Here is a 26,207-nt window from a genome sequence, read left to right as displayed (position 1 = left end):
GGGCAGGGGACATGGGGCACCGGCACAGGGACCGGCACACGGGGCACCGGCACAGGGGACACCGGCACAGGGACCGGCACACGGGGCACCGGCACAGGGACCGGCACACGGGGCAGGGGACACCGGCACAGGGACCGGCACACGGGGCAGGGGACATGGGGCACCGGCACAGGGACCGGCACACGGGGCACCGGCACAGGGGACACCGGCACAGGGACCGGCACACGGGGCAGGGGACACCGGCACAGGGACCGGCACACGGGGCAGGGGACACCGGCACAGGGACCGGCACAGGGCTGGGGACACGGGGCACCGGCACAGGAACCGCCACAGGGACCAGCACAGGGCTGGGGACACGGGGCACCGGCACAGGGACCGGCACACGGGGCACCGGCACACGGGGCAGGGGACATCAGCACAGGGCAGGGACACAGGGCAGGGGACACCGGCACAGCGCTGGGGACACGGGCACCGGCACAGGGACCGGCACAGCGCCGGGGACATGGGGCACCAGCACAGGGCAGGGACACGGGGCACCGGCACAGAGATCGGCAAACGGGGCGGGGGACACCGGCACAGGGACACGGGGACACGGAAGACCCGTCACACGGGGACCCCCGGCACACGGGGGACCCCCCTCCCCGGGCACAGCGCAGGCAGGAGCGGCGGGGCTGCCCCGGGGCGCCGGCAGCTGCTGCGCTTTGGAAACCTTAGCGAAAAAAATAAACACACGGGTGCGTGCGTGTGTGTGTGTGTGCTGACCCGCTTAGGTAAACGGGGAAGGGGAGGGGTGGCCGGGAGGAGAGCGGAGAAGCGTAGCCTGCGGACAGGGATTCAGCGCCGGGTCCCCGAGCTCTGCGCTGTGCCACCGCAGGGCAAAGAGCGACAAGGACAGCTCTGCCCCTCAGCCAGAGGCACGGCCACCCTCCTGCCCTGGCAGGTGACAGCTCCGCCATCCCCGCCCCGCAGCAGCTCCTGCCTCGTCCCCACCACCTGCAAACACACCCCGACACGGAGGGAGGGATGAACAGGGGACATGCACACGTGGCCATGGTATAGAAGACCCCCTGAAATTCCCAAAAAACACCGAACTGAGAGCATCGGCTAGATTCTCACATCTTTAGGATAAGATAATTCCTTCATATGACAATACTCAGTATCTCACTTGAGGCTCCCCAGGGGTTTTAATTCAAAACTGCCTCCATCAGGATGCATCATCTCTACCTAACACTGTCAGCAAAGTCATAATAATAACAGAAATAACACAGATAATTTCCCATACTGCTTTTGCACTATGAAACCAACCTAACTGAGAAAACTTTACATATGTGGGCTTTTACATTTCAGTTTCGTATCTACAGATTTCATCCACAAATGAAGACCTCTTGAAGTTCAGCATGAATACCATTTTAAAAACAAACGACAACAACAAAAAAGAATCAACTAAGAAGTATCCTGAACAAACAGGAGAAAACCTCAAATGGAAAACTTTGGAGGCAAGCTCTACACATTTTTTGATACAAAGTCATAGGTGTAAAGGAAGGCTTTACTCTGGTTTTGTGAGTTAAGTTCTCTTCCTTTGCTAGTCTATTATATAAATATTTTTGAAATTAATTTATTTAAAACCAGAATAAGTCAAATGGCCCTAGCTTGTGCAGCCAGTTCACACACTGCTTGCGTATTGTGTCCAGTTTCTCTGCCAGTTTCTAAACCGAAACTTTTGCAGCAGCAAACAAGTTTCAGATGCTAAGAATGTTTAGTAATTTACATTTCTAATAGATTGCTTTGCAGCAGAAATTTTGTGAGGTAGACATATGAAATGAGAGGAAATCTGCTGAAAGGCAAGCTGATCTGATCTCATGCTGAACATCTTTCCTTGATATATGGCTGCCAGTGACTTCTCCACTATGAATGCACAACAAATGAGCAACCTATTTTAGCCTACCACAGAAAATGGAGCTTTGTGAGTAACTCCATTGCATTTCTTCCCTCCTTCCACAGCCCTGCTACTCTCAAAAACGTGGTTACTCCACATCCTCCTAGCAGGAGGATAACCCACTGCTAACAAAGTACTACACTGGAGTTACAAGTATTTACATCTTTATAAAATACACACACCTGCTTGCAGGTAATGCAAGTAGTGGACAGTACACATATGACCACACGTTTGCCTACATGAAACTAAGTTGATTGTATGACCTCAAGCATCAGAGCAGCTGAAAACTGCAACAAGTGACATAATCAGCAACAGTACTTCCAGGCAATTCTGCTCATTACATCAGAATGTATACTCCAGTGCTGCAGGCAAAAACCTCCAGGACTAGATTTAGCAAAAAAAAAAAAAATCTTCAGCATATGCTGAACTTTTGGCAGCACTTTTAACCACCACCTGCTCAAGTCAGTGTGCCTCTGTGTAAGAGAATTTGAGAACTCAAATCTGAATTTAAGATCTGATTTAACCTGTATTTTAACGGAAATCAAATTTCTGTTATAAAGGCTCTAGAAATGAACTGAAAAGAACATATCCAGGCTCTCAACAGCAAACCCACCCCCAGCACATACTGCTCCTGACTCATGTGCCTTGGCCTCTGACACTGAGCACCAGAACCTGCTCTGCTCACAGACTACTTTAAGTAAAGTCCAGGTTGGCCATTTCAAACCTCCTCCTAGCTTGGTGTGGGGGGATTCAACTTTCTTACAGTCCTCTGTCTTAGGCTCAGCCAAAGAGGAAAGCTGCTGTGTTTCCTATCAGCCTCCCAGATCTCACTTGCTTCAACTTCACATGTTGCAGCACGCTCCATCCTACCAGCCAAACTCTCCAAAATCTCTAATCAGCTAGAGGAAATATCGTCTGGAGTAACCAGACACCAATTTTCAGTGCATCTCACCCTTACTTTTGTCCCCTGCTGAAAAACCCAAAGGGTGATGAACTCAACCATAAGGGAAGAAGCACAGCAATACATACAGGTTGCTCAATTAAGACAAAGTAAACAGCAAAGGAAAAATCCCAAAGCTTTCCAAAATTAGTCTGCTCCCACCAATTCTAACCTGGTTTCAAAAACTGACTCAGCAGTAGAAATCCCAGACAAGCAGGTCAGATCTTGCAGCCCCATATAGAGACTAGATAGAGGCTTTGGATCCTCTGCAATGTGTGATACAGACACAGGTTCACACCAGCTAAAGATCAGGGAAGAAGCAGGGTATGAGGAAATGCCTAATGTAAGATGTTAGTACAAAACCTATTTTAGTTCCTTCATCTGCAAATAAGGGGATTTCATTAATAACCCAGAGGAAAGTGAATGAGTCACTTGTACAGTGTCTGTTACACCAGAGGGAAGCCAAGCTGGACACGAGAACACATTAAAAAAAACCCCACCAACAACATGACAAAGTTTGTCTGGCAATATAGTCTTTTCAATCAGCAACATCTTAAGCCTGCACAGTAGTGGCAGAGTCAGCCCCAGAACTATCAGGCACTCTGCCACAGACTGCACAAGCCATCCAACTCCCTGGAAAGCAGGACACTTTACTAGATGGTGACAGATTTCCACCCAAATTCTGGCTCATGCCAAAGGACTGGCCTACTTGTAAAATACCACAGGGTCAGCACCTTGCAAGGGTAGGAGTATTTACGTCAAATCCTGGCCCATCTTCCTAGCTAGGGCACGGACAGGCTCACAGGAGATGCAAACCAGTCTTTGCACATTCAATCTGACACAGGAAAGAAAGTTCAAGCAATTCAAAGCTGAAAAAAGGTTTAATGTCTTGTGACCTCTCATACTAAACACCTTTACCCAGATACATTTCTATCCTATTCATTCTTTCTTGACTTAGGTTTCAGATAAAATAGACTTTACAAAAAGAGCAAATAATCCCTGAAGAACTTCACATACAAGTAATTCGTATTTTTTTTCCTTTCCTTTCTACAATGCTACTGCTGTTGTGCAGGACCTCTCCCTGACTGTTTCTGGAGTGGGGAAATGGCCAATGCACCCCTCAGAGCAGGGCTGGTAGCTAACTGGGAGACCAAGTGGCTCAGCTGTGAGCTGAATAAATCAAGGACCCACCAACCAAGTCAGTAAATGAGTCCTCTTCTGGACGTACACTCTCAACAAAGACCAAATATCTCAGATGGACAAAGGCGATTCCCTTTCTCCTACTCACTTTGCTTCCCCTCCTGTTTCTACTACCTGAGGGAAGGTGCAGATGCCTCTCCATCCTCCTAACAGATTATTAATCACACTTATGGGAGGCGATGGAAGGGAAGACGGAAAGTATTAAATCTGACAGGCTCTCAAAGTGGCAGTGCCAGTGAAATGAATCATTAAGGTGAGTAATTTTCCTGTTTACTTCATAGGCTGTGAGCCCCCCCCATCCTTCCTCCCTGCCTAGATGTGGGCAGGACCCATCAAGGCAAAGCTTTGGAAGCAAGCAGCAGCGTCCCCAATTTCTACATAAATGCTGCAGGCCAAAGAGCAAAGGCAAGTTCCAACTGAGTCCTTGACAGTAATCAAGCACTGCGGCGCCTCTGGTCTTGTCTTGTGCATACCTTGCAAGTAGTATCATGTCTTCCCAGGGAGATTTCACTGGCACAGCACGCAAGCGCCTTGTTCCTTGGCTTCTAGCTCAGAAAAAGAAAGTCCCAAAAACACACACACCCACCCCTGCTTTTCTGCTCCAAGGGAGAGCATTTCCCTCTACATCTTCAGTGTACTGTTAGAAGCCCTTTCAAAATGAAGCTATGAATTTGCCAGAAATCTCTTTTGTTCCTGTGCAGAAAGGATAGTGCCAGAGCCTTGCCAAAATGGCATTGAGTCTTCTCTGTTCATGTCCAGGAAACTATCCTGAGTCAGATCTTATTACATTTTAAGCTAAGTGCAAGTACCAGCAAGTCTCTTCCATGATAACAGCCAGGGCCTGTCCCATTTCCTGATCACATTACGCTCAACTTCCAGAATTACATCTATGCAAATATTGTTCTCCTGCTTGTCAAGCATTTCATTGATAATTAAAGTGAAAAGCCAGCAAAGCTTTTCTGGCCAAGACAGTGAGCAAGGCAACAAACTCACAGATGCCAAGCAGGGACAAATGTTCTCCCTCTGTATGAAGACCACCAGAAAAGGGCCCCTTCTTCCTAGACAATAGAGAATCCAGACTAAACCAAACCATTTCTGCAAACATCCCTCTGTCTTCTAGAATCACTGACACAATGAGGCCACACTCTAGTTCTGAGTCATAGTGAAAACATAAGGATTAGGAATGACAAAAATTACACCTAACTGAGCAAGTCATAGGTTTACTGGAACATAAAGATGCGGTAACTCAGATCTGAGTTAGATCAATAAGGCATGACAGCAGCTCCAGAATACTTAGGATGAATGGTGACTAAGTCAAACCATTAAACCTTTTATTCATACAATTAAGCTCTGGGGATGAATTGCGAGAAAGTCAGCTATTACCAGCATTTGCAGGGCTATGGGATCTGTATTTTACCCAGATCCTCCTCCTTCTCAGCCTTCTCCTTCCATCCTCAATGACCTAGCAAAGCACAGTCCTTGAGTCAACTCATGTGGTTTCTCCTGAGCCTACTTTCAAAGTCAAGACATGATTCAGCAAGGTGTTTAAGCAGATGCCTACCTTTAAGGTTGGGAACAGCCTTGCTGACTCCAACAGAACAAGAGATTTCACTGGGAATATTCACGTGCTAGAGGTTATGCACTCACTCAAGTGCCTTACTGAACCGAGACCTTGATTTTCCTAAGTACCGTGGGAAACAATTCATCAAGTTCCTTGCTGAGAAACACAGCAGAGCTGCTGCTGCAGCCATCAGAACATTCCCTGCTCAAAAACACAGCACCTCACCCCTAGCCATCCAGTGAGGTCAATGCTGTGGCATCTTCCCTGCTAGGAAGATCAACAAGCCCGTACCAGGTTTGGGGTACTCCATTTTGTCTCATACTCCCTGGAGCTGTACAACTGCAGCAAAGGGAAGAAAGCTGCTCCACACAGCAGCATTTAGAAAGGGAGGAGGGCTTGCAATGAGTCCAGAACATGTCAGCAGCAGTCCTTCCTTAGGAGCCCTCAGAGAAATAACAAATCTTCAGTTCCACATATACAGCCCCCTGAGAGTAGAATGTAAAACCACATCCCAGTGGACATGCAAGCCAAAAGGAATTATGCAGTAATGTCACAGAAGAAATGGAAGGCTGGAACACAGCACAGTTCAGATCTCAAATTTTTAGGCTGCTTTGAAATTCCAGCAAGAAAGCACAAGAGTATAAAGCAAGTTTGCATGGACCTGGATGCACTTCACTGGCCGATCTACGAAAGTCTGCTAGGTAAACTCAAAAGGAATGACTACCCAAATACTCCATGACATAATAAGAGATCTATAAATTATTTGAAATAGATTACATCAAGTCTCTCAATACCTAGCAATTGATTTATTCCACTTGGTAGCAAAGATAATGCCATCAGCATGATGTAACTGGAAGCATAACAGGAATTCATGTGGATTTAGATGCAAATCCCTGCAACCACAACCTGAAGATGGCTTTCCAAGGAAAACAACAAACAGCCCTTTGTCCCTGCAGATCTCACTACTTTGCAGTGCTTCATTTGCAAAATGCAGGCTCTGGAAGACCCCAAGCAACAGATGCTTTGTGAGAAGACCTAGCCCTTTCAAAGCAAGACTGCTTTCCCAACCAAAAAGCAGTCTTTGTTACTGGACAACAATGAGAACAGGAATAGTTCCCTGGGAAACAATTTTAAAGTCAGATTTCCCAACTAACCACACCCAATTAATAAGTAATGCCATGTTTTTGAGTGATTATAGAATCCCAGATTTTTACCAGTTTCAATTTTGTGATTTTCTCTATCATCACAACAGCAACAAAAAAGGGAAAAAAACCCCCCTCAATCTTATATAGGTGGCAGGTAACAAAAAGCCAGCCCCTTCCTCACTAAAAAGGAGCAAAACAAGACAGAGTTGCAACATCAGACATTATTCACTCGCACTGTCTGGCACTCCCATTTTCCTTACAGCTCATATGTGGTGCATCAGAGAAAGGTGCAAAGTCTCCATGGATAGAACAGGCTGTTGCCCTGCACAATGCTGTGCAGATGAATTCCTGCCCTAGCAGAAAGCAATCTTTGTTCTGAGATAGCTGCCATGAATCTCATAAGCCTGCACCACTTCCACTTAAAAGCATCCCCTTAGCAGCTCTGAAGGTAATGCTATCCAAATGAAAAGGCAGGAGAAGGGCTAGGACTAACACTAGCAAGCCATTGCAAGTGTAGCTCATTGAAGACAATCAGCTGGAATCAAAGAAGTCAAGGACTTGGAACCTGCACAAGTTCACTGCCTCACTAGAATTTTACCAGCCAATATGTAGAGGAAGACACCATTAAACAATCAACTCTGGCCATCCACCAGCTTCTCAACTGAGCAACACAAAAAAGTTCACAGGGGAGTAAATATTTAGCTCTCCAGCTGTAGACAGCAAAGCACCAGGATGCAGAAAAACCCTAAATAGGATCAGAGATATTACAAAACACACAACAAGGACATGACCATGCTACTGCTGTGACAGACAACAGTTCATTATTGTGTAAGGTAGAGTGCAAGGCTCCTTTGCACAAAGCACTGGGTTAAAAGAAAACAAACAATTTTACAAAGTGTGAAGGCAACACTCCAGAGGAAGGCACTTGGGAAGGAAGCTGGTGAGGGAGAAGCTCTAGCCACAGCACACCATCTACCCGACCCTGAAGGACATGATGGAATAGAGACCCAGCTAGACTGTAACTGTTGCCATGTATTTCTTATTTAAATGCAATTTGTTTAATCTCAAGTTGGATTCAACCATCAAAGGCTCTCTTCTGTAGCACACTGACAGTTCACTCTAAATCTCTGCACCTTTAATCCTTTAATTAGCCAAGAAAAATGCGATCTCAACTCTTCCACCAACCTAAGCTAATTTTCTGCATGAAGCTTCCAACTCCTGTAGGTTACAGGTTTTAGCTGCTTGTGTAGCCAAGGGGAAAAATACTAAACAAAACACACAGCCCCAACACCCCATTCCCACAGAGGCTGATGTGTGCTTCTCCAAGGAGAAACTCTTGAAAATTCTTTCCAGAAACAAGAGGGACCCATTTTCCCACTGCAGTAGTGGGCTGGGAGGCATCATTACATCACCCAATACAGATAAAGAGCCAACAGAGGTTTCTGGGAAGAAGGCAATGTTTGCACAGGGCAGGAACAAAACCAGAGTGTCAAGCCAATGCTTGACTAAGAGTGTCACCAGTGGCTTCAGCCATCTTTCTCAGTGACTTTGGGATGGGAGCTCCTAAGCAAGCAAACAGAACACCAGACGGTCAAGCACTTTGGAAACTCTCCCCAAAAGAGGATTTCTCCAGAGATGAGCCCTGCTATTTCTCAAAATTGTCACAGCAACCCAGCTAAAGGAAAGAAAGAAAGAAATGGAAGACTGCATAAGCCAACAGAGACCCATTTGGGCAGCTTGAAATACGTATCAGACTCTTCATGTAGCCCCAGCAAGAGCAAACGCAAGGAAGGACAAAAGGGCTACCTAAATTCTTCTTGTCTGAAGCCCCGAGCACATTGGAATGGGGTATGATTTGTACCTGAACACAACCCTGACCATCTCTCTGGGTCAGGATGAGTTTGCAGGGCAAAGCAAAAGCAAACAGTGTTCCTGCTCATGGTGCAGCTACAGGAATGGTGGCTGGCCACATGCTGACCCTGTGTATGACATGCAGGAAAAGAAGTTCAGGCAGCAAGCCATCACTGCACAGCCCCCAAACCATCACATTCCAGCTGCAATGTGCCAGAGCCAATGACCCTGCCCACTGCTGGAGCATTACACAGACACAGCACACCTCCTTCCAGGCACAGCCTGCATGTCCACACAATGCTGCATGGAGCCCAAGGCCATGCCATGTGTGTTTATCTGCCAAGTGTGGACAGGCTGCAGGAGGCCCTCCTGGTACTGGCCAGGGAACACAGGTGAGCAGCAGCACCAAGAGTCACAGGGACTTAAAGGCATGAAGACTTGGGAGGGAGAATAACCTCCCTCTGAAGAGCCAGTGCACAGAGGAAGAGCCCTGTCGACATCAAAGGCAGAGGACAGGCATTTGTGCATCTTGCAGTTCTTTAATTTGCTTCTGTGTTGAGATCTTGACAAAGATCAGCACATGACCAGGGCTGCTCTGCTTACACAAGCACTTTTGGTGAAGTCACAGCAAGATCTGGTTTGAGAAAAAGGGAGAAAAAGCCTCAACAGTCTGCTGGTTTCAAGCACTAGCAGAACACTACCCAGGCAGTATTACAACCCCAACTCTACCTAGAACAGAACACTGGGAATGCACACCCCTTTCCTCTGAAAGGATTTTGGAGGCACTGTGTTCACACTGACCACTTTAATCAGCCCAAATGAGTCCTGCAATCTGCTCAGGAAGGAATTGAGCCCATTAGACAAGCAAAAAGATCCGAGTAACAGTTGCTACATTCCACTGACAACAAATCCCAGGCACACACAGCCCGCACCTTCAACACCCACACTACCTAGCTACACGTGCAAACCAGAAATACAGCTGCATGTACATCTCTGGAGTTGTCTAACAAAAAAAAAAAAACCAAAAAAAAAAACAAACCCAAAACAATGCAGAGCTCAATATGATGATGAGAACCATCAGTGCAACCATAGGAGAACCTCAGCATGAGAGCCTCTATTGCCAACCTCACCACTCCAGCCACTCCTGAGTCATGTAACTGTTCTCCACTGCCACAGGCCTTCAGAAAGAGGCATTTCAAGTGCACAATTAAAGGCAGGCAAATCAGCTCTGCAAGCTGCCGTTGCAAGATGCTCATGCTACATTCAGCTCCTACAGGACAAAGGATGGGAGTAGCTGGCAAGGAGCTCTGGACTGGGAAGCTGCACTCCAGGGTCCAGGCAGCCAGCCTGGTCACTGAATCTCTGCACCATCTTTGATCAAATGCATTACAGAAAATCCTTCCACTGACAGTTCCTCAGGCTGAGCACAGAAAAGTAGCAACTAAAGTCAGCAGATTTGCTCCAGGTCACAAAGCAGGCTCATCTCACAGCACCAAAATGAGTGGAGTTTTTTCTCTTTTAAGGAAAAAAAAAAGGAAAAACTGTACTGTGCTCGGAAAACAGCTAATCAGATTATTAAAGTGCTTAAAAGTTTAATGAAGAAATCAAGGCTATTAAGCAAACATTCAGCTTGATGTCTCTTTTCCTTCTTACCCACCCTTCCTCAATGCATTCAAAACCTCTTTTTGCTATGCTATAACATGTTTGAACAGGTACTGAGATACAAACAAGTCTTGGCCCCATCTCATACAGAATGGATTGGTTGCAGATGTTCTCCTGCAAGCTACATCTTGCCTCCTGCAAGAGCATTCATCTCCAAAACACATCATTTCACCTAGTTTGCCTGAAGCCAAAACTCAAAGGTTATTTAATTTTTAATATTTTTTTTATTAACTCTAACGTACCTACAGCTGTGCAAGCAAAACTCCATCTGGTTTTTCAAGGCACAAAGAGGCAAGCGACTAAGTTTAGATAAAAGTAACTAAGTTGGGGCAGTCATCTTTCTGCTCACCTCTGCAGGAGCCAACAGCAATGTCAGGGGTGCAATAAAACAAAAAAACTGCTATATTTCAGAGAAGTCTGACATATTTCACTATCTTCCTAGGACAAGTCAGACATGAGCTCATACAGTGGCAGGTGAGTCAGTGACGAGTCAGACGAGCTCCTTAATTAAGCTTTAGGGGCAGATGATCCCTCGAAGGTGTAATCAGATTGGTATGGCCAGTGGAAAAAAGGGAGAAAAAAAAAAAGAAAAACATTTTTAAAAGCTGAGTGAACTGCTACACCCTTGCTGAGCCATGCTGGGCAGGCTGAAGGCAGCAAGCTGCCCTGAGACCCCAGCATGCAGGAATACCTGGCCATCCTGCACCACTCCCTGGCAGCCAGCACCTGCCTGTGCACTCAGTCTTGCTCCTCCAGGGAGCAGAGAAATGCTGACTCCCCCAGCAAGCAGGTCACACTGGGGTCACACTGTGGACACAGTGCCATCCTGGGTGCCTGGTGTAAAGAGCTCCCCATTCAGAGGCAAGGGTTGCCAACAGCTCTGACCTGTGTGGTGGAAAGGGAAGAGGTCACAAGTCAGTCATTCCCAATCACTAAGATAATCAATACTAGCCACGTGATTTTTTATTTTAAAATGGTACCAAGCCACTTCTCTTAAGAGAAAGGCCCCATGAATTCTGTGTTTTGGAAGCTTTTCTGAAATAAACTGCAAAACATGCATTAGAATATCTGTGCACTGAAACAAAATAGCACCATTAAACAGATTGAGATCAGCAGGGTGACTAACAGCATCAGACCAGTTTTGTTCTCTTGACACCAGACATGCAGCACGGATATGGTTTTCCTCCAGAATGTGTCCCTGCAAATTCATCCTGGAACTCGTCTGGGCCCTGTGGCTGCTCTTCCTGTGCTGCAGCGCTCCTTCTGAACAGCAGCAGCATCAGCACAACCCAGCTCTCCCCATCTTTATCTTGCACAGATCAGCCTGCTGAAAAACAAGCCCAGAAAGACAGACTCCAACCTCAAGAGGCATGGCAAAGGAAATGGGCAAAAATGACTCAGAGAAGTCAGCACACAAAGGGAACGCCAACTGGAGGTCAAATTTATGAATTCCTTATAGAAACTGATTGCAAAGCAATCAGTCCACATGCTTTGTCTTTGCAAACCCTACAGAAATAATAACACTTCTGAATATTTTCCAGGGGCTTACCACTTTATTTGTGAGTGCCAATACCCTAAGAAGTTTTGGTAGGATATCTAGAAGTGCACAGACTCCTTTCTGTTAAAGTCCTGTTTGCTCATATGCCTACAAGAACTCACAAAGTATGGGTCTAAAAAAATGACTAAGAATGAGTTGTATGAGAGGTTTGCAGGAGAAGAGATGGGAGACAAGGAACTCATTGCAAAACCAGCCACCACCCTGCTGATTAACGAAGAGGGATCATTCAGTGCTCAGACACTGGACAAACACCTCATGGGAAGACTCCTTCTCTCCCACCTGTGTGATGCTGATGCTCCAATGCAGACAGGATGCACTGCCTGCCCTGCAAACACCCTTCAGGCTGGGCATCCAGCCCATGGCACCACTCCCATCCCTTCCCCATGGGAATCCCTTCCAGCCCTGCTGTTTAAGGGGGGTCCAAGGAGCTCTGGGTGAAGGTCTGATAGCAAGCCTGGGCTCACTTTTCTCCCACTGGAAGGTCAGGAGGGAGGCAGCTCCCAACCACAGCTCACACAGTTGAGCTGATGAGCCCTGACAAGCGGCAGGGTGAGTTTGTTCAGGCTCAGCACCACAGCTAACACAGCACTGGTACAGCACTGCTCTGCCTACAGAACAGGAGCAGGCTTTCCCTCTAGCCATAGCCCCCAGTGGCCCGTGAGTCAGGAATTTTCACACCTGGTAAGGCCCAGTGCTGGTAAAGCTCAGTGTCTCAAGCAAGGGAAGCAATAACCCAAGCAAAAACAGAAAACACATTTCAATTGCCTCAGAAGTTAATTTGCAGAAAGACTCTGATGTCCTGCAAACAAAGCAAAATAAGAGGCCTGAAAGCTAAAGCCAGTGATAGGGCACACACAGTAAGCAGCAGTGTCCAGCTGCCCCCTCGGGCATCTCACACCAGGGCTCTAAGTGTTTTACAGCAGGGGATCACAGTCCTGTATTTGAGGGTGGGTACATGGAAGAGGGGGCGTGGAGGCAGAGGGAGTGACTTGCACAATGCTCCCCAGATCACATCCAGATCACAGGGCAGGAGCAGCTCCGAGGCTGGGCTGAGCCAAGGCAGGCAGTGCTGCTCCTGAGCAGGGCATCTCCTGTCCCCAGGAGCAGAGCAGGGTGCACCCCAGGGCACAACACACGGGAGGAGAGCCCCAGGGCAGCGTGGCTATCAGGGATAATGGGGAAAACACCATGGCCATAAAATGTAGACCCAAGCCCTATCTCACTTGTTTAGGAAAGCCAGGGCAGCCTTCAGGTGCTGTTTTCCTGTTTCCTCTAGCACATTTTTCACCTTTCCACAAAGCTGAATTTAGGTGGACTTCAGCAGCTAACATGTATCAGCAGACCATAAAACACTGCTTCCTATCAGACATGCAATATTCTGCTCTGTTAAGAAAACTCTCACAATACATTTAAAAAGAAATAAAATAAAAGAAATGAGGGAGAAGCAGCACTCTCCTCCTGTGGCTCCACCAAGTTTTGTTTCAAGGTTTAAGTGTTATCTTGAACAACTGGAAACCATAACATTTGTATCAATACACAGGTCTATTTGCAAGAGGATCTAAGCTCTTACTTAGGTAGCTATCCTGCTGTGTTTACAATAACAAATCTGACACACCTGCACATAGCAAAACCTCATGAAAAGATTTCCATTGCATAACAAAGTTCATGCTCTTTCTATATAGAAGCCATCCCTACTCAGGACACTTCTTTTTAAAACAAAGTAGGAATTTCTTCACAGTACATGGCCTGCCAAGCACTGCAGCTAAGCCCTCAGCACACAGAGCACCACCAATGCAACACACAGAGAATTATTCTTGCTTCAGCACACCTCCAAACTGCTGTGTGCTCTGAACAGAGTTGGCAGGGACATATATCTATGACAAATGCGGTATTTCAGCTGACCTAAAGAAAGGAATGATCCTCTCCAAGGGCAGTCTTTGTCTACATGGTGAGCAATACCTCTTGCACCAGCCGCCCTGAAAAAATTTACCCAAAAGCAACTTATACACCAGCCACTTAAATAGTTTTTGCACAACCTTTTTTTTTTTTTTTCTTCTTAGAGTTGAAAGATCTTCTAACAGTGCTCAGTTGATGCGGTTTAAGTTACAGAGATCAATGGTATGGGGGAACTGGCAACCTATTAGGAAACCCTCCTTGCCCTGGAGCTGCTGCCTCCCTTCTGGGCCAGCAGCCCTGACCTTTGGAAAGGTAAGGAGGCAACTGTGCCGATGCCTCTCTCAGCTCTGCCAGGCTGCTTTGCATGCCTAGCACTTGTGAAATCCAGGAGAGCTCAGCAGCTTTTACACGCCAGCCCAGAGGGAGTCCCGGTCTCAAATGCTACCAAAAGAAAAGAACAAAAAAAAACCCCAAAAAAAAAACCCCAAAAAAAAAAAAAAAAAAAAAAAAAAAAAAAAAAAAATAATCAACCAAACACAAGAAAAAAACCACCACCAAAACAAAACAAAACCAAAAAACCACCAAAACAAAACAAAAAAACAAAGCATAGAAAAAGAAAAGATATCTGCTCCAAAAAACTGCTGGCTTGGAAACTTTGGCACTTCTGGCACCCTGGTTTCCCTTCTCTAAAATGGCGACTCCACTCCTGATTTGCCTACCAAGCAAAGGTGTTTGCTGATTAGGGAAGTAATGTTTGTGCAGCACTTTGAAGATTTAAAGTACTACAGTAAGTTCACTCATGTCCCAACATCAGCTATTCTTATCTGTAAATGTTTTTTTAACCCTTCATTCTCACAGTTCTCAGAAACCACAAGTCTCATTCACCTTTTATTTGAAAAATGGCTTCTTTCCAGGCTGTGGCTGTTTCTTGTAAAGTTAATTCCTTTGGTAATACTGCTGGAGGCACATTGGTATGTTTGGTGTGTGTACGTACACATATATATTTTCCCCCTTTTCACACGGTGTTGTTTTTATATATATGTAGTGAAAGATACCTAATCCAGGATTATGATTCTCTTTATTCCTTTCTCATGAAAGTAGGTGGGGCTTTTGTGCAAACAACATTGATGAAAATTATGTTTAATTATGCTTTTTCCTCTCCACATAGACAAAAAAAGTCTCCTTAAAAACCAAAAAAAAAATGAATCTTCTGAAGAAAAAATTTATGATGCCAGCAAAACTAGAAAATGCTTGAGGGATCTTCTGTCCCTGTGGGGAATACAATCCCTCCCTATCCTATATTCTAATGCCTCATGGTTTTTCACTTGCAGATCCCAGGAGTAGTGTAGGATCCCTGTAGTAAGCACTAACTCATCTCCAGTTACAGTGGGAGGGAATCAGCCACAAACATTGCAACCAAAAAGGTAAACCCTTTTGGGAGAGGCCATTCACACCATCTGATGCCTGCTTTCAATGCTTTCTCCCAGCTGGGTGCCCCACACTGACTGTGCTGTTTGAATATCAGGGTACATACCCCAAGCAGGAGACCCAAATTTTCATTTCCCAGTGCTGACAAGTACCAGTTCATACAGTAAGCAAATAACTTCCCCTCTCATCCTTCCTGGGCACCACTAAGTTGCACAGGGTGCAGACTGTCCCTTACAGCAAGGTCCTGCAGCACTGTTCAGCTCTGTCACCACAGAGGGCACTGGTCTAATAGAACACAGGATAAAGCTCCTGTCCACACAGAGAGGCTATGCTGCCTTAACAGGATTTACAAAACAATCTGGGTAAAAAGGGGGGAAAAGAAAAAAAAGCAAGGCAGCTTACATCACAAGGTATTTTCTAGAAACTGTTCCACAGGTCTGTACAACTGCTTGTAAGGAGCAACAGAAGATGATAACTGGTAATATAAACAAAATATACATGACAAAGATATTACAGGGAAAAAACACAATTACATTCTAATGGGAACCTAATGCACTGAGATCTCATTTTACTCAAGCATAAAAACCCAAACAGAAGCCAGCAGTCCCCTCCTGACTGGTTCTCACAGGTGGACTGGTTCTTCCCAGCTCGGTGAGCTTGCAAACACCTCCCTGCTGTGAGAAAGGCACCTCCTTCAAACACAATAAGCCTGGCTCCTCTCTTTCCAGGGAGATGACCCAGGACAAGTCACTTATGCCTGAGCAGCCTTGGTGCTAGGCCCTGTAATGTCACACGGAGGGAAACACCTCAGCAGCTCCTCAAGCAAGAGAGCACGATTGCCACCTCCCTGCACGAGTGACAGTGGCAATTGACACCTGCCTGTGCCAAGAGCCCAGCTGGGAGCAGCTCCAGGCAGGCACAGCTGCTGAGGGCTGCAGGGAGCCACATCCCAGCCTGTTTTCACCTGAGGCAAACGGCCAAGCACAGCAGCAGTGCTGGGCCGCCATGAAGGCCTCAGCGCAGTCAGCCCGCGGCGTCCCAGACTGCAAACCCGCCACCTCCTCCTCCCAAGGCACTGCTCCCTTTTGGATTACAGCATCTTTTCCCTCCCTCTCTGCCCTAACAAGTGGGGGTATCACCAGAGAAATAAACTCTGCTGGGCTGAAGATACTTACTAGCAGAGTGATCCCCCCATAACAATAAGTCTTGCACAAGGATCCCTCTCAACTGCCCCAAGCAAAAGGCAAAGCCCACAGCACTGCTGGCCAGGAGCCTCTGAGGACAAGAAAACCCAAAGTCCTGTGACAAGGCCACCTTCAATCCCCTCTCTCCTGACAGCTTTAAATACAATGTTAAAGGGTGAAACCGGAAAGCTCAAATTACCCTGACCAACACACCACCAAGGAATCAAAGGTAAGATTTCACAGGAACGCTCATTCAGCACAGCCTGACATATATATTCATTGAGAGAGTTACCAGCCATTAAAAAAAAAAAAGGTTTTCACTTATGATACTGTGAGATAATCAGCAGTCAGGCCATATGGACATGACCAGAGTCACTGAAATGATGCACTACTTGAACAGATTATTTAAGAACACACTGAACATGTAATTAGGAACTGTTGAGTCAAGGCAATGTACACATCTAATAGCCCTATCACTGCTTCACTGTGCTTATGCACAGTCCTCTAATTCATTTTATAGACCCTGGCAAAAAGTGTCCCAAATTTACTACGTGGATCAGAACAGAGAATGCATTTAAAATAAAAATGGAATGAATCAATCTGAAATAGAAATACTGAGAGAGCCCAGCCAAGGAATCTCTTCTCTCAACCACAAAAACCTGTTATTGCTTGTGTGGACTAATTTAAGTGCATTCTTTTCAGCTTCCTTAAAATGCAGCTTTTCCAAATTCACTAACCCCAGCCAGCACAATCCACTTAATTGTTTTCATGCATGTCGCACACACTATTATCCAGCTTTGCTAGCAAAGACGCTGAAATCTGAGCATTTTCTGATGGTGTAAGTACAGCTGAGTTTATTGAGAAGAGGAAAAAAAAAAAACCAGTGGGCTTGCCTGGAACATGGATTGCAGCTTTGGAGAGCTCCATGTTTCATAACAAACCCTGAATGGACCAACCCAGCTCAGCTCCAACTACTGCAGGGCATGAGAATAAACTGCTAAACTCAGGTATTGCCAGTACCTGAATTATGCAAGTCTCTCAGGGCTTGGTGTCTTTCTTCAGCAGAATCAAAATTTGCAAATAGATTTCAGTTTTCATTTAAAAACATAGAACAATCTCTGCCTTCTTGTGACTATCAAGAAAAGTTTTAAAATATTTAGTAGATGCACCCTAAAGGCTCAAAAACCTGGGAGAGAATAAGAAGAACCTGTTTGTCTTAAAAAAAAAAAAAAAAGTCTCATGACTTATAAGGTGGTATCTTGCTTTTGGGGATGGGTGGATCAGATTCATTTTTTGATAGCTTGCATTTGGCAGTAACGTTAACTTTTACTTACCTTGATGCACAATTTTAATTTTTACTTTCCTACTGCAATCATGCTTTCCCCCATTTAACAGGTTCTGCTAGTGGCAGGTGATTGCCAAATATTTTTTAGGGGGGAAAGGGAGTGCAGTTGTTTATTTATTTATTTGAGCTCTGAGTGGGTGGGGAAGGTCGGCATGCAATTTCCACAAAGAAAAAAATCTGAGATGGCACACTTTTGAAATGTCTTTTTTAATTCTGCTGCAGAAACAGGAGGAGGTACTGCAATGCTTGGGCACATGGGAATTTTCCCACAATAAGTGAGACACTATTCTGCTTAAGTTCTTACTTGATCCAATTCAGAGAGCTTCTCAACAACCTACTCTGTCTCATCATTACAAACAGTAACTGCTTGTTTCTTTGCAGCATGGTTTTCAAGAAGGCTTTATTGTATGAGGGTGCATGTGAGAAACTTTGTTCAATTTAGACTATAAAGACTTTGTTTTCAAACACTTCAATAGAGTTTCAATTGTTAAAGACTTTCCTTCTGAAAAGGCTGATTAACCTGGTTATATTCTTACTCGCATTCTGAGGTCATTAATTAAAAAAATAATCAAGGATGCTTATAAAGTCCTCTGCAATCCAATCTCAATTTGTCATCATTAATTAGATCAACATTGCATACAAATGAGACCTAACCTGATTAGACAGCATGTTTTACTGGAATTCCTACTTAAGGTCATGAAAGACTTCAGAGAGAAAATTTGCAGTATTTTCAAAGTGAACTGCTCATACATATGGAACCACCCTGTCACCTAGCATCAGCTAGTGTTTCTCTTTGTAATTTTGCCCTTTTTTTGTTTTTTCCCCCCTCCTTTAATTAGGAGCCCATCACAACCCTGAGCAGAGAAGCTGCCACACTTATCTCCCTCCCAGCCTGTATTACACAATTACTACTGATTTGGCAAAGGGGGTTGACTGTCCTAGCACAATAAACCTTCTCCACTGCAGAATTTAGAGAAGAAAAAACAATACCAAAAAATTTAAGAAAAAAAAAAAAAATCTATTCCAGGTCTGTTTTCAGAAACATAGCATTTAAGTAACCAGCAAATACGCTCTCTGCTTTCCCCCACCTTCAAGAGAAGTAACCTTGGGATCAAAATAAAGAAAGTGGCTTAGAAACCTAAAGCACTTTCACAGGTCTCCAGTCACTCCATGAAAGCATGCATTCTTGCTTTTTGGAGAAATAGCCCATTCCTCTTACCCAGCTCACTGCCTTCACTCCCATGACCTAATCTGACATGACTCAGCCCAGGAGCTTGGAGGAGTTCTGGTGAAGCACCTTGTCAGCCAAGACAGCAGATCCTCTGCCAGGCACCACCAACCCCTTCCCAGAAGGACAAGGTGACTCAGACTGGCTTATCCCCTCCATAAAGGGGCAAAGTGCAACACTATGGATTTCCTTACTTAATATCGTTATCCGGGTAACTGCAAGATGGAAAACAGGGTAAAAAAAAAAAAAGAAAATTAAACCAAACAAACTAAGAAACAAGGCTTTCAAGTTTTGGACTCTTAATAAGGGTGGGGCCATCAAGTAATTAAACTTTTAATAGGTCACTGCCATAGAAGAAACTCTTCCAGTTGGGTAAGTTCCTAATCCATCATTAAAAAAGACGACAGGCATTAATCAAAGTGTATGAAGTCACATGGGGGGGAGCAACTCCAAGAACTTGCTCCTGCTGAGAAGATGGGGCAATCACTCCTCCTTTCATCAACATTTCATGCATGTTTCCACACTTCTCAGGACAACAGTGGGGAGGAGAGCCTTCACGTCCTTCCCCACCCACCCCACTGATAAAGCTGTCGAACACAGATTACCAACTGCTCAAGAGCTCATGTGAAATGAGTTGGTGGATTAATTAGCAGAAGGGCAGAGCTCTGAAGATGGATAGATGCTCTACTTTGCAAGGTGTATTGATTGAAGGTCCCCAGCCAGCACCACAGGACTGTCATAATCCACTGTGAACGCACAGCCCACTGCCAGCTCCTGCATGAGCAGCTAAATCTGGGTCACTTGGCTCACTGCAAGGACACCTGGACCACACTCCCTCCTCCCTAATCAGACAGCTGTTTCAGAGCCCACTCCTTTAGTAAAATACATCGACTTAGACCTGAACAGACTGCAACATGCATGGGGAATACACCTTCATCTGCTGGTCCAGATCACAGCAAGGAAAAAGGAGGGAAGGCTAAATGAACCTTTCCCCAGGTTGCACCCACCTGATGACTGCAGTCACCAAATAGTAATTTTATTTCTTTTTCTAAGTCAGCATGTCATCTGAACTTACCTAGATCCACATTAAGATTCAGCCCTCACTTCTACCCCAAAAAGCCACTATCACTGAGGTGAAACATCTCATTTAAGCTTGCTAGTAGCTCTCTTGCCTTCATCTCTGCTGGAACAACCTACTACACACGTTCAAACCTTGTAGCTGAAAGGACAGCATCAAACACTCTGGCTCCTTGCAGCTGAGTTAGCAAATTCTTTGTACCATATGTATCAAAAGACAATGTCTTTTCATATCTCCTTCAAAGGACCCTCTTCAGAACAGCCAGCAGAAACCCAAACCAGCATTTTCTTGCCCTGAGAAATGCCAAGCAGAACTGACCAACAGTTTCCTCACCTACAGGGAATTGAAAACAAATACTGTGTGCAGTGTAACAGGAGAAACGAGGACGTGAAAACAAGTGCAAACTACAACAGAGCATCACTCCCCAGGCTGATGAGTAAAAAACGCAATTTCAACCTCACTTAAAAATACCTCACCCTTTTATGCATAACCAAATGAAAATTTGGTTGTGACTGGACCTATCACATTTTAACCTCACTTAACACGATTTTCTGAACAAAGTTATTAATGTCAGTTCTAAACACACTTTACCAGAAAAGGCTTTTAAAATACAAGGGATGTAACCTTACAGTGATCTGTGGTTATATGGCATCTTTTTCCAGATGAGAGCACAAGCGCTCTGCTGCTTTGCTGGCAGCAGTAGCTGGGAGGTTTTTTTTTAGTTGCATTTGCAGCTAGATTATATCTGAGATCAAAGCAGTTGCTCAGATTAAAAAGAAAAATAAAAAAGCCCACACTATTTTAATGTTCTTAGCTTTTGGTAAAAAGTCTCTCTCTTTTTGCTTTAAGAAAAATAAAAAATTAAGTCCTTGCTTTTATTTGAGCCGCATGGGGCAGGACATTATTCACTGCATCTACTCCAAGTGCCTGCAGGAGAGGAAGGCAAATATTGAACATCTTTAGGACAGCAATGTTCTCTACTGTAAACATCTCTATTCTAGAGCCCTGACCCACAACAGCTGGATTGACAGCTCCAGCAGTGCTGCATCCTAGCTATGAAGAGCTACAAAGTCTCTAGAGGTTGAGCAATCAAGCCAAAGATCAAGAGCTGGGCCTGTATTTTCTTGGTAAGAAAAGTAGTGTTCTGACAGCAAAGTGTTAAATAAAAAAATCCAGAACTCCAAACCAACAACAAAAAAACCCCACCTCCTTCAACGAAACCCCAAACAACACCCAGGGCTGACCTGAGCTGGTGACACACTGGGGTTCCCATACCAACTGCAAGAGGACAAGGACACAGGGAAAATGACAGCCTCACACTCCACAGGTCTGAGCAAGGAGCACCACTTCCATCCTGCTGGCACAGCCCTGCATGTCAAACCCCAAATCAACCCACAGATGTTGAAGAAAGCCAAGGGAAGCAATGCTAGTGCCCATCTCAGGTTTTACTCCAGTGCTCCTGCGAGGCTCTAAAAGAGAGCCACTCGTTCATCATGCATGGTGTCCACGTGACTGGCTTTTTGCAAGGCATTTTAGTCTCCTGGGATTTAGTGGTATTACTGAGGGTTAAATTCCCACCACACCCTCTCAGAGCAACCAAGATAAATGTCTCCCTTCTGTGTGACACATCACGCCCTGCAGAGGACTCGGGTCACTCTGTTCTTGCACAAGCCTGGGTATGTATCACACGAATAAAGTCACTACGGGCAGGGGGACCAAACCCACGAAGGGATGCTGTGTCCTTACCGTCCATGTGGCTGACTTGGCTGTGCTGGACTGTTGAAATGATACATCGAAGCTGTGAGGTCCTGGGTAGTCTGTGTTGGAAGGGATGGCTGGGGAGGGAGAGAGGGCGTCAAAAGTGGAGCTGGGCTGGGCGTAGGGCGAGGGGGCCGTGACGCTGTTCTGCGCGTGCTCCGTGTTGTAAGGGCTGGTGGAGGAAGAGCCATTCTGGATCTGCTGGTCCATGCTGTTCAGGAGCCCCAGGTTCGTGTACTGCGGCTGCAAAGAGAGGCACAGGAGCGTTAGAGGAGCTGCATCAGCACGGGCTGGCCAGATATGGCACAGCCTCCACCATGGAGGAGGCACAGCATCATCTCAGCACCGCTGCTCATGTCACACCATCAGAGATTTGCAAAGGATGTCCCCCTCTTTACACTGTGACTGAAACAGAAAGGAGCACAGCTTCTCACAGTCACACACTGGATCAGCAGCAGAGCGGGAAAAGAGCCTGTGCATAACCAGGTGATCTGCAGGGCAGAAAGCCATCACAGGGAGACAGGCTCACTGTGTCTAGCAACACCCAGCCAGACCTTTTCAGAGGTACTGCTGTAACCTGAGAAAAACCAGCAGGTTCAGTGCAACTGCCTCTAACCTGTACACCATCTTCATCACCCTCTACATCAAAGCTGTGGATTTCATCCTGCTACACAGGATGACATTAGGACCTGTAACTCAGGTAGTAACTGTGCTCAAATATGACTCACTGGAAAAACAGTTAGGTGCCACCAGCCTATCTGCATCATGTATTCAATTCCCAGTGACTAGTCACAGGTGGTGGTAGAAAATCAAAACTCTCATCAAGCAGAATGGAAACAGCATGGAGGGCTGCTTCTCATGCTTAAGAACTATCACTTGTACAGTTATGTGTAGTTAACTACTAGTAGTTTACTGTTACTTAAGTAGCCTTCAAGTACAAACAATACATGAAACAACTGGGAGCCATCAAAACCAAAACTCTTTGAGAACAGAGTACAGAAAAGTCAAAGGTTAGATTTAGGACAAGTTAACAGAAAAAAAACCCCTAATAACCTAAATTCAAATGTTTAGCTGTGGTCCCCCACCTCAAAGAGATAAGAGTGGAACACAGTTTAGTGGAATGTGACAAGAATAAGCAAATCCTTTTAACGCTATCCTATAATGCAGCAGTAGGTGACAACTTTACAGCCTGGAAAAAAGACCACAAGGAGAAAGGTGAAACTCAGTATGACAGAAGGCAATAAATTCCTAGATGACCTGGAAAAAAGCAAATACAAAATTAATTTTCATGTTCTCTTAAAAGAGGAGTTGAGGAATAAGCAACCATTTTGAGGAGAATTTTGCCTAAACATATAGTTATTCTTTACAACAGAGTTATTCTTCACAAAACCCACAAATAAACATGGATTTTTTTTTTTTTTTTTTTTTTTTGCCAAAAAATGTCACTAAAAGCCTAAGTTCAAAAAGGCAGGAGACAAGCTCTGCTTGAGAAAAATCCATCAAGGCAACTGTATCTGATGTTGAAATTCTGAACTACCAAGATTGAAAGCTGGGAAAGTATTCTGGAGAAAGTTACACAACTGCCACTGCTTTTTAATCCTCCAGGGGACATGACACTGGATAGAGTGACAGGGCAGCAGACAAGTGGGATTCAGTCAGGTACATCAGGTTCACAGACCCATCTTTGTGTGTGCCCATCTCAGGGCAAGCAGCACCCCAGAGGTCTGTGGTGCCATTCCCAGCAGCTCTGGGCTCAGCACAGAACGTATAAAAATAAAGGCACCTGGTTTTATTGTTAGCTGCTGACACAGCAGAAGGGACTCAGGCTCTTCCCCTCATCCAAGGCTCCAAGCAGCTCGTGTCCCTCAACATGCTGTAGCTCCAGTCCCTCCCAGAGTAATCAAGCTCATCTGTCAGTATTTCAGCCAGTCTGCTCACAACTTCCCTCATCTTTCCAACAGTTGTTATTCTTCTTATCAGCCACAAAGCAAAGGTTCCTTGAGTCAGAGCACCAACCACAAGATCCATAACAAAAAGCTTTCTCAATACTGGGAATTCCAGCAGTCCTACTGAAGTTTTGAGTAGCACATCACTCCTCAAAAGACCTGAAAGCGTTAGGGCACAAGCTATCTGCTGAACTCTCCTGGGAACTTCCATTTAACACCCAGCTTTACCAGTCATTTCAGCCACAGAGGAAAAACTGGTCCCTTTGCAAAGGATGAAGTGTCTTCAACGGGACCAAAGATTTCACACCCTCAGCTGTACTTCCAGAATGGAAGTAGAGAAATTTAAGCCAATAGGTTTCTGTTTCACTAGAAGAAGCTAGTATTTTCTGGGGGTTTTATTAAACATTCAAGGTGAGGCTGGTGCTTTGTTATCTTCAGTGAGGCACATGGGACCTTCCAGAGACAGATGAGCTTGCTACTAGGAGCTCTGCTGTGAAGGTCTGGGCAAGGGGAAGAGCACAGAAAACTACATTTTGGAAGCTGGGATAGGCTGCAGAGAAAAGGGAGAGCTGGTTCCCTCCCTCGCTCTGTCAGTGGCTTACTGTGTCCTTGGGCAAGGCACCTCTCCTCCCCCTCCACCCTCACCCTACTGCAGGCAGCAAGGTCTGCAGGGCAGGGATTGCTCCTCACCGTGTAAAAAACCCTGCACTTAATGGGCCTCCTTTGTCTCAGGCCTGCAGGCAGAGTAATAAAGGCAATTACATATTGAGCCCTAATCCTGGGTGAACCAGTGACTCAGGTTAGTCATTTGCCCTCCCTGCCTCAGTTTCCCCCTCTGCAGCAGTGTGGATGTTATTAGTGACCAGCATCCCTGCTAGATGGGAGAACTTGTATTTAATTAGACTCAAAGCTAAATAGTTGATGGGGGAGAGAGAGCAATCCAGACTGGTTGTTCTCCTCCAAAAGGAGATTGCAGCTTTGGCAACACAGATGACAGTTATGTCTCATCTCCTGCAGGCTATTCACTCAACCAAGACCTATTTAACGGACTTTTGGAACACGTCTTCCCTTGAGGCTAATTCCCTATAGAAAGGGCCAGAATTCTCTACCAGGAAGAGTCTTTTACCTGCTCAATAATTTTGCATTTCATCAAAAAACAACACTCCTGCCCCAGAATACCCTAGTGAGACCTGAAGACTTCTGAAAAATGTAGAAGTATCACTCAATTGTTTAATTCCTCATGGAGATTATAATCAGACACACTCCCTAACCAGCAAATGATGAGAAGACAGCTGTGATGAAAACAGTCTCCTACACCAGCTCAGACATACAGACAGCAAAACAATAGTGTTTCTGCTTTCACTTAAAAACTATTTCTCTAATCCCAGGCCACTTAAGCTAATGGGGAAATATGGCCAAACAAGCAGTCGGTATTAACAAGACAGCACAGCCTGGAAATGCTGAAGGTGCTGCCTGGGATCCAATTAACCAAAAATAATAAAATAAGCGCCCCATTAAAATGTAAGATATCCTTAAGATATTCCAAGATCCTTTTCATTCCTTTCAGTCCAGGGACCATCTGTCTAAATGTTATCAGCAGAGCAGCCATTCCACTGCATTTATACACTCACATGCCACAGCCGAATGCCGTGTCCCCATTTGCTCTTTAAATAACTATTAATCTCCTTGCACTTATCCTCACGCTGACACAAGCAGCTGTCGGGCTCCCCTTCTGCCGCCCGAGTCCCACCAGCCTTTCACCTTCCCTGGCCCCACGGTGCCCTGGCCAGGCAGGTGTCCCCTCCCGGTGACAAAGCCACCAGGTTTGCACACACCAGCTCTGCCCCAAGGCGGGCGCCGAGCTGTTTGCGCTCAAGGGGTCAACACCTGAACTGCCTGCAAGGTTTTGGAGGAATCTGATAAGGCTTGGGGAGGCACACGCCTTCTGACAACAGCACAATTAGAGGGGCAGCAGGCCCGGGGAAGGCACACGCAGGAATTCACCCCCTTGGCCCCAGCAGCGCCGGGGATGGGGAGAACAAAGAGGCTGCAGACTGTCTGCAAGGTGTTGCCCCTGGGGAGGGGGCTGCAGGGCGTGTGTGCACACACACTGCTTCCTTTCACCATCCACAGAAAGGAACACAACAGCATTTAATCCAGAAATTAATTCTTGGCAGGTTGGCAGCCCAGCATTTAACACATGCTGATACTTTGCTGTGGGGTCTTTTTAAATGACTGAAATGTACCCAGCCACTGATTCCTGATATCAGAGAAAGCTATTCGGTGGAAAGAAATGAATTGCATATAAAGCTGAAAGAACAGATTATCTAATTTTCAGTGCCTTTACTATTCTGTTCCCTCCAAGTTTCTGAAACTATTAACGTCCCTGAACCATTACAGAAACCTTCAGGCAAGTCTAACTGCAAATAATTTGAGAGCTACAATTAGATATTGTACTATGTATTTCAGAACATCATTTCAATAATGCATC

General features: G+C 45.5%; 1 protein-coding gene across 2 annotated transcripts in view; it reads right to left on the bottom strand.

Annotated features, from left to right (window-relative positions):
* TP63 (tumor protein p63) overlaps positions 1-26,207 on the bottom strand; it is a 100,064-nt gene that overhangs the window by 27,018 nt on the left and 46,839 nt on the right. For both annotated transcript variants that reach the window (XM_056499146.1, XM_056499145.1), the window contains exon 4: positions 21,759-22,013. In XM_056499146.1, the coding sequence (XP_056355121.1) occupies positions 21,759-22,013 (255 nt within the window). The remainder of the gene's footprint in view (positions 1-21,758; positions 22,014-26,207) is intronic.

Source organism: Oenanthe melanoleuca, chromosome 9 (assembly GCF_029582105.1).
Source record: "Oenanthe melanoleuca isolate GR-GAL-2019-014 chromosome 9, OMel1.0, whole genome shotgun sequence".
NCBI classification, from domain to species: Eukaryota; Metazoa; Chordata; class Aves; order Passeriformes; family Muscicapidae; genus Oenanthe; species Oenanthe melanoleuca.
The sequence above is the reverse complement of the archived record's forward strand: the minus strand, read 5'-3'. Positions and strand labels throughout refer to the sequence as shown.